This window comes from Vombatus ursinus, unplaced genomic scaffold (genome assembly GCF_900497805.2).
Source record: "Vombatus ursinus unplaced genomic scaffold, bare-nosed wombat genome assembly UNPS02014799.1, whole genome shotgun sequence".
Lineage (NCBI taxonomy): Eukaryota > Metazoa > Chordata > Mammalia > Diprotodontia > Vombatidae > Vombatus > Vombatus ursinus.
The window spans coordinates 22,622,003-22,631,220 of record NW_020954577.1 but is presented as its reverse complement, the minus strand read 5'-3'; the positions used below and the strand labels follow the sequence as shown (position 1 = coordinate 22,631,220).

Genomic DNA, 9,218 nt, shown 5'->3' with positions numbered 1-9,218 from the left:
TTAAGATTTGGAACTTGGGCCTATGTGACTCTTGTGCTTGTGGGAATGAGTTTGTTCTAATCAAAATACTCCAAATACCTGAACCAAAGCAGAAACCAGGTCTAGTCATCTCAATAAAGAAATATTTGTTTTCACTTCAAACAAGCCATATGTGGAAACCGCTTCTATAGAATGAGGAAAGTGTAAAAGATGGAGTCTTCAAACACAGCTCATAATATACTAATGTATATTATGGTATACAGGAAAATAAATACAACTCTCAGTTATTTAAAATGGACATATCACATTTATATGGCATATTACCAGACTGTTGACTCCACAGATTAGTATTTTCCAGAGATCTTTAACTACATTGCAAATTCCAAACTTAACTATAAATTGAATAGTTAAGTCTTATTTCTAATATTTTATTCCATTAACAAAAACAGAAAAAGCTCCCCCCTCCTTATAAAAATCATGGGTGAACATAATGAATTCATGAAGGAGGCAAGTATACTTACTGAGTATTACGGACATAGGTTCAGCTGGCACACAATGTAATATAATATACATTTCACAGAACCTTCTATGAAACCAAAATTGACTCATTATATTAATTGGATGAATATTTATCAGGCACCTACTATGTATGTTCATACCATTATGGAGAATACAAAAGCAAGGTCCCTGTCCTCAGAGTTTTATTATTTAATAGCTTATACATTTGGGTCCAGTTCTTTTGGCTATCCTGCTTGAATATTGTGCAACTATTACTAGTAATTCACTTGAGAAAAATAAAGGGCCTATTAGTTCTCCATTACAATTTTAGAACTAGGTAGAGAGGAACTGCATTTCTAGGTGTTATGGCACAAACCCCACCTCACATCATTTCAATTACACAGCTTCCAACTTAATCTCAGACTGTTCAATGGACTCTTTCCTCCTTTTCCCTATTCTTCAGGAGAGTATCAGAATAAGGAAAGGAAGATTCTTGACTTGTTTCTTATTTAAGGCATGAGCCATAAAACAGATATAAAAGCAAAGATTCATCCAAAGATGATACTAATTTTCATGACAGTAGCAAAATTCCAGTGACTTTTTAATTAACAAGGAATTGAATTGTGGCACTGATGATAGATAACAGTTCAGCTATGATTTACTTATTTCAAGGATTTTATAGTCACTAAATGAAGAATGGTCATGGAATGTGCCATTGTGTTAAGGGGAAATTAGCTCAAGATTGTATGTAATTCTCCCTTTTCCTTCAGTGCTCAGCTGACTAGTTTCCAATGTCACACAAAGTTTAACTATTCTTTGAAAGAACTACTTGCTGAAGAGGAATCTTTATTTCAGAAAGTTTGTATTAAAAAAGAAAAGTGCTTATAACTTGGGTCTTGTTTAAACTTGGGAGCATAAATGCTCACAAAAGTGTTAATAAGCTTTTTTATTGTTAAGCTGCAACATACATGGTTTAATACAACAAAAACATTTTTAAATCAAGTGAAAATAAACTGAACAATAAACACTCAAAACAAAATATTTTCCATTGGAAATGTGTTAGGATGAATAAAGGGCTTAGTTACCATCTTACTGCAATTTTCTTATGTGTTACTAGCCTACAGACATGTTTTCTGTAATCATGCAGATGTGAATGGAACTCTGAATGATTAAATAAAAGAAAAGTCCGTGTACTGCAGAGACTCATTTCACAAGGTAGCCAATTTGGCTTAGAGAACAAAACTATTCACAAAATACTCCATGTGTTTTTGCTCATTTTAGAAACCATGAACCTTAAGTTGCTCCTCCTTGACAATGCCAACCTGTAAAACAAAACGCATTTTACCAAAGCTGTTTTCAGGAATAAATTGCCCTTCCCTGAAATAGTTGACATAAAATTAAGATATCATTTAGTTAGGACCTTTGGTGAGGAAGGTGTTTCTATGGAGAAGATTCCTTTAATTTTGACATCAAAATATTTTCAATTTAGGAACAGAACCATATTTAATCAGGGAATCAAATTTCTGGCACCAAAATGTTCTGAAAAATTATAATGAAATATTTGCAGAGTAGTGTTAATAATCATTACAAAATTTATACATTTCAATTAAAAACAAATAGGTCCTTCAGACATTTCTGTAAATAAGAATGTTGGGTCATTTTAATGACAAATTGGACATCTACTCCTGCCACTATATATACATACTCTATTACCAACTACTTAGTAAGACTGACTTACTTGATGTCCATCACATTTATGAAGGTAATTGTTAATGTATAACTATAACTTTAGTAGAAATCTAAACACTGCTCTATTTCATCTGCAGTCACTTACCTCCAGGAGGAACTGGCAGATGTTCTTTCTCTGGTCACCTTGAAGCTGGATAACCTCACCGTATTCAGGGTGTTCAATCACAGTACCATTACAAGCAAATTTCTGGAAAAATTCATCCATATTACAAACGAGCTACAAGTAATTACACCTTTTAATATCACTAAATGAAAAAAGTCTCACCATAATAGCATCAAATATTTTAGTTCTGCATTAAATGAGAACATTAAAATAGTAGTTTATAAATACTGGCAAACTAATACAAAAGTTAACCAAAACAAAGCACTTAGTCCACATTAAAAACTAAAAGATTAATTTTCACATTAAATCCAATTAAGGAGGTTTTCCCCCTTTCTTCCTAGTTTTCTAACCTTTCAAAGGGAAATAAAAGTCAGCAACTGAATATTTTTATGTTGATTTTAAGACGCATATCCAGCTTGCTGGAAACTGGGAAATTTTAAAGTAAACTACTGTACACAACTTAAAGTCTGACAACAAAACTAGAATCCAGTTACTCTGCTTCTTCATAGTTTTCTTTTCTGTTAAGTCTAGTATCTATACCTTTTTGAAAGCTTTCACAAGTTTCTTTTTGTCATAATCATCTGCAATCCCCTGAACAGTAGTCAGAGTCTTTCTGCCGTTTCGTTGTTGGATTCTTATATGAATGTAATCCTCAGTCCCTGCCGGGAGTAAGTCGTCACCCTTAGTTGCATCAGCAAAGGGGTCTGTGGACACAAAACCAAATAATAGGAAAAAAAATTACCACATAGGAAGTAGTTGAAAACCTAGACAAGTGATAAAAGAATTTTCTAACTGTTAGCCATTTTTGCCCTACCAGAAGCTTTCCCCTCCCCCAATAATTTTCCTTTAAGGACCCCATCACCGCCTTTAAGAGACACAGATGTCAGCTGACACCCAAGCTTAAACAACATCCTTATAGCGACTATAAGTAAAATCTAGAAAACATTAGGGGCAAAGTCATCTAGTTTTTCATTTTCAGATTTTGAATGTTTTTCTCTTTGGTTGGGGTAGCAGAAATCATACCGGCTTCAGAAATCACATTTTACAGTCACTCGAAGGAAGATATATGTTTCTATTGCACATTACAAACAAAAAAAATCCATTCAATATGTAATTCCAACCTTGGAATTCACTGTTCCTCACAACACACACATCCCAAGGCACAGGCGTCAGCATACACGACACCTCCACCTACCACACTGGGGTAGAGCCCAGGTCAGCCCATTCTTTCGCCCGCTCCCCCCCATCCCCCCAGGCCCAGAAATCAGGCTGGAAGGACTTCTCGGCACTTTCCCACGGGAGAAAGAGCTTTACACGTCCACAGACGGGAGAGGAACCGAGTGACCACAGAATGCTAAGCGGGGGCGGAGGACCCCGCAGGTACACCCCCGGGGGGGTCATTCTCGGGCGAGCCCCGGGACCGTCCCCCTCCCCGGCAGGGGAGCTCCAAGGCTCACGCAGGACCCCGGCTGCGGGCCTGGGAGGTAATCCTGCCCAAGGTCACACAGGGGCCAAGTGCCCGTCCAGCTTTGGAACCCAGACCCCCGACCCCCAGGGCGCACAAAGGTGGGGGCGGGGATGGAAGGGGGGCTCGAGGGGCCGGAGCCACAAACGGTTGGTGGGGGGGAGGGGGCGGCCGGCGGCGGGGCCCGGAGGGGGAGGGGGGACACCGAGGAAGGCCGGCAGGCTGGGGGGAGGGTAACGGGATAACTGACAGAGGAAGGAATTCGCGAAGTCGCTGGCGGGACGGGTCCGGAGCGGGGGTCCGGGCCGGGGTCCGCTCGCCGTCGGCCATTTTCTGGGCACAGACAAAAGCCGGGGGGACCGCGGGGGTGGGGGACGAGCGGCCCCGCCGAGTCCGGGGTAACGGCCGGCGAGGGCCGGGGGACTCGGGGCCCGGCGGGCGGCCTCCGGGCTGGTACTTACCGAAAGATTGGAGGTTCTGGATAGTGGACATGCGATACTAGTGAGAGGCCGGTGAGGGGATAAAATGCCTGCGGGGCGCGCCCGGGAGGACCCTGTGTCAGGAGGCTGTGGGGGCGAAAAAGGGGGAGATAAATAAAGGAGGGAAGGCAGCGGGAGCCGGGAGCGAATCGGAGACGGGCGGAGGGTGGCGACGGAGGCGTCGGAGCAGCGGTAGCGGCGGCGGGAGGCGACGGAGACAGCTGAGCCAAGAAGCTGCGGAGACCCAAAGGAAGAGGCGGCGCTGCGGCTTCTCCCACAAAATGGCCGAACGCGACTATTTAGGCACGCTTTCCGCCCATCCCACGTGACTATTACCGCGCGAAGTCTCTTGGGACTTGTAGTTTTCTTCTGGAGTAATGAGCGGTAAGGCGCGCCACCTGGCCCGGGGTATAGGACCACAAATCCAGGCAGGCACTGCGTCCCTCCGCCCTCCCCCCGCTCCCCGCCCCCTCCCACCCTCTTGCTCCACAGAGAGGCTTAGAAAGTTGCTTCTAGCTCCTCACTGGAGGAATTCGTGCAGGGGAGGGCGAGACCCCACCCCCCACCAACTCCCACTCCCCCCCACCAACTCCCTACCCCTCCCACCCCCTCCTACCCCCTCCCACGCAGGCACCGCTGGGGCTTTGGCTCGTAGTTTAGAGCTTCGGAGAACCTCGAAAGTCGTTGTACAGAAGAGGAAACTGAGGCAGTAGGCAGTGAAGTGACTTGCCCAAAGTCGTGCCGAGCGTGGGAAAGCTGATATTCAAACTCGCGGCCTCCGACTAAGCCTTTTCACATTAATTCAATAATTCAATTAATTAACATGTATTATTAAGCGCCTGCTACCTGCCAAGCGTTGAGCTTAGCACGTCATCGATCAACCAGTCAAGCAACACTTAAGTGCTTAGTAGGTGCCAAGGACTGTGCTAAGCCTTGAGGACGCACAGAAAGGCTTTTCCAAAGAGCTCGAGTCCGGAGTTCTCTTCCTTCTGGAATTGTCCTTCGGGCACTTTAGATCTTCCTTTTCGTCACTCCTAACTGTGTATTACTCTTATCAGTGGAGACGGTGTATTTTCCCTCCTCCGACAGGTTATAAACACCTTGGGGACTGGATCTGTCCCGACTAGAGGTTAAGTGACTTGCCCAGGGTCACACAGCTAGGAAGCGGCTGAGGCCGGATTTGAACTCAGGAAGATGGGTCTTTACTGACTCCAGGCCTGGCGCTGTAATCATTTTGATACCTCGCGGCCAACAATAATTTTTTGTGCTTTTTAAAGTGTGGGTCACGACCCCAAATGGGGTCAAGACCCACACTTTAAAAAGTGCTGAAGGGGTCAGGAGTGGAAAAAGCTTAAGAAGCCCTCAGATGACCTCAAAGGTTCCTTCCAAGTCCTGAGAAGACTCATAGTGGCATTTTACAGGTACCAAGGACTTTGGCAGACATGATTGATCTCACCTGATTCTTACAAGTTCACCATCCAGGTGTTGGCATGCTGAGATTACAGGTGAAGAATGAGAGACTTTTAGGTAGATTAAAAGATTAACTCAAGGCCAGGCAGATAGTCAGTGTAGCAACCAGGGCTTCAACTAAAGACTTCTGGCTAGTCTAGTGTTCTTTCACGTACAATTCCTTTTTTGTATATTGAAATGTTAGTGTCTGTCGAGTAAACTCATAGTAAAAAAAATACTCCCTCCCTCTTTCTAACCTCCCATTTTTTGTGTGGCTTTCCCCATCAGAATATAATCTCCTTAAGGGCAAGGACCGTCTTGATTGTATTTCTATCCCCAGTGCTTAGCACTTGGTAAGGCTTAATAGCTTCTTAATCTCTGTCTCTCTATCCCTCTGTGTGTGTGTCTGTCTGTCTCTGGTATATACATATACACGAACACACACACACACACACACAAATATATATACCCACATCCATACATATAAATGCATACATATATAAATCACATACACATTTTTATATATGGAGTATTCCAAAAGTCAGTAAAGTTTTAAGCTATTAAAACTTAAATTTTTAATTAAAAATTTTGAACACTTGCACAGAGTTGATAGTTTTATCCACATACAGCAGTTGATAATTCTTGAAATGGAGACTCCATGCACCGAAGCATATCAGCATCTCAGCTACGCTCTTGGGTCGTTGCTTGGGAGGTACAGAGATTATCACACAGTTAGCATGAGGCAGTGGCAAGACTTCCTGACTCCAAGATTGGCCCTCTATCCAGTATACCAAGCTGCTCTAGGTGCAGAAATAGGTCTAGAAGAGGGAAGCAAAGGTCAGAGAAGGCAGTCTGTGATCATGTTGGGGACTGGATAATAGCAGCTGGTGAGGGAGAAAAGTCGGACTTTGAACAGTGGAGTGGCTGAAGGACAGACAGCTTGCTTAGAGAACACCAACATAGATTTGTGTGTGACAGGGATATTGCTTTGTGATGTTGCTATGAGGCAAATCCAGAAAAGCTTAAACCACAAGCTTGCATAAGTAGACTCTCTTGAAGCAAAACACTAGATTGAGGTATGGCCAGTTGATGATTTCCTTTGTCTATAGGTATATATTTTTGGTCTGTTCTTTCCATTTCCCATAGTAAATGTTCCTGAATAGAAATTCCCCAGTGTGGGTGAAATTTCATCACGGTAAAAATTCACTTGGGCGAAACGTAATAGAATTTTGCAATGATGAGAAAAGTCAGGATGTATTCACCCTGTTTCATGGAACCTGCTTATAATGGAAATGTCCAGGAAAGATGCCAAGGTCTTTGGCTATAAAATCCTTTTGCAGTTACCAGATTTACTATCTGCCTTTATGTAAAAAAAAGGCCAGTGTGCTGCAGGGCGAGGTGTATGGAGGCAAGAGATGTAATTTATTTCTCCCACCTACTTTTGTGTTGCAATCTGGATAGCCATGCATATTCTTTATTTAAAAATTTCTTATTTTTTCCAATTAACAAGTATTTATTTTTCTTCTTTCCACTCCCCCCTACCTCAACTGAAGAATTAAAAAAATCCTTATAACATATACAGAGTCAAGTCAAATCAATGCCCATGTTGGACAGGTCCAAAAATGCCTTTTAAGTCCATCACTTCTTGGGCAGGAGCTGGTTCATGTGGTTCATCCTTGTCCTTTTGGCAGTATGTTTTGTCATCACGTGGATCAGAACGTGCATTTTCTCCATTAAAAAAAAGTTCTTCTTCTTCTTCTTCTTATTTTTTAGAACGTCAGACTGAGCTTGTGGAAAGAAATGATGCCCTTGAAGTGAGGAGAGATCTGATTTCAAATCCAACCTCTGAAGTTAACCAACTTTGTGACCATGGGCCAGTCACTTAATTTCACAGAGCCTCAGTTTCCCTCAAGATGTTATTATCCAACGTTTGGAGGAGGCTCAAATGAAATAATAGATGTAACAGCATAGTACAAATCTTACAACATTATATGCATATCAGGTATTATTATAATTCCTTTCTAAGTCATTGGTTTGATAAAATCTTTCAACAGAGACTTTTAAAGGATTTTTGGATTAGATTCATGATTTTAATCGTTTAGGGAGCTCCTAGTGAAGAGACATGGACATTTGTTCTGTAATTTAGTGTCTTAAAGAGTTATCTGAAGCATTGAGAGATTCAGTGACCTGCCTGTGGTCACACCGCCATTATGTGTCTGAGGTGAGACTTGAATCCAGGTCTGTCTGGCTGTCACGCCAACCTTCTATCCATTACATCATGCTGCTTTGATATAGAATGCTCTCTTTAAAACAGGCGGACTTAATCCCACAGGCCCTTAAGTAGATGTAATTCTAAATGGATCCTGATGAAATAAACTATAGAAAGTGTGCCTTGGGGTTTTGAATGTTAGAGTATAATAGAGCTGCATTAAGAACATTTATGGAATATGCTGTGAACATGTTACCGATGAAACAGTAACTCTCAGTGTCATCCCAGCCCTAGCTAGATCTATTTCTCAGTATAGCTATGGAACACTCCAACACAGGGATGCACCTTCCAGAATTTCTTCCATAAAGGCTTATTGGAGCTGGCTGTATTTTAAAGAAAGTGATTTTAAGCGGGAGTACTTTGCCCATGCAGTTTCTTTGTAGGTGATGTCCAATCAGTCAACTGATCTTACCTTTGGAGAGGAGAGGGAGAAAACTCCCTTGAGATCCCTCTTGGTTGCTTCACCTGAACTCTCAAGTTCCTTCATCTACGGAATGAACCAATTCCTTGGAGCCAAAATCTTCTTTGGTCACTAGCATACATACGCATCTCCTATGTTTCTATAAAACTGTCTGGACGCTCTTTTGGAGGAGGGAAAAAAAGTGGGTACTGTACTGCCTCTATTCTGTGGTAGAGAAAATTATCCAGCCATTTGTTTTATTTCTGGTAACCTGTTGTCTCCTCCATCATGATAATGTTGGCACGACCAGTATGATTCTGTAACTACATGTCCCCCCATTCATTACGTTTGCTGTCTAATCTTTCCTATTAGATAGGTAGCAAAGTGGACAGAATGCTGGGCCTAGAGTCAGGAAGATTCCTCTTCCTGAGTTCAAATCTAGCCTCATTTACTAGCTGTGTGACCCTGGGCAAGTCACTGAACCTCGTTTGACTCAGTTACCTCATCTGTCAAATGAGCTGGAAAAGGAAAGGGCAAACTCCTGTATCTTTGCCAAGAAAACCTCAAATGCGGTTCAAAAGAGTTGGACAGAACAGAAAAACGGCTGAACAACAACTCCTATTAGACAGAGAGCCTCCTTTAAGATTGAGAGCAGGGATATGTCCTTTAATACGTACTAGAAAGATCCTTGCGCAAAGCTAATTACAATAGAGATGTGATTTGTCTAATTGAGAGGTACTGAAAGATGTTATTTAATGAATTGGGTTCCCAGAGCTTGCTCTCTCTCTCTCTCTCTCTCTCTCTCTCTCTCTCTCTCTCTCTCTCTC

The 9,218-nt window shown here is 42.4% G+C and overlaps 1 protein-coding gene across 1 annotated transcript; it reads right to left on the bottom strand.

Moving 5' to 3' along the window:
* Positions 1-266: 266 nt before the first annotated feature.
* On the bottom strand, positions 267-4,529 carry EIF1B (eukaryotic translation initiation factor 1B). Its single transcript, XM_027872565.1, has 4 exons — positions 4,256-4,529; positions 2,870-3,033; positions 2,312-2,413; positions 267-1,799 (listed from the first exon to the last, which is right to left on the bottom strand). Exons 1-4 carry the CDS (start codon positions 4,284-4,286, stop codon positions 1,755-1,757), a joined length of 342 nt encoding a protein of 113 aa, XP_027728366.1. The 5' UTR covers positions 4,287-4,529; the 3' UTR covers positions 267-1,754.
* Between the last annotated feature and the right edge of the window lie 4,689 nt (positions 4,530-9,218).

Excerpts from the sequence above, each read along its gene's own strand:
- EIF1B (XM_027872565.1), bottom strand. The coding sequence starts at position 4,286 with ATGTCCACTATCCAGAACCTCCAATCTTTCG. Across the intron at positions 3,034-4,255 it reads CCAGAACCTCCAATCTTTCG|ACCCCTTTGCTGATGCAACT; the intron begins GTAAGTACCAGC and ends TTGTGTCCACAG. Across the intron at positions 1,800-2,311 it reads TCTGCCAGTTCCTCCTGGAG|GTTGGCATTGTCAAGGAGGA; the intron begins GTAAGTGACTGC and ends TTTGTTTTACAG.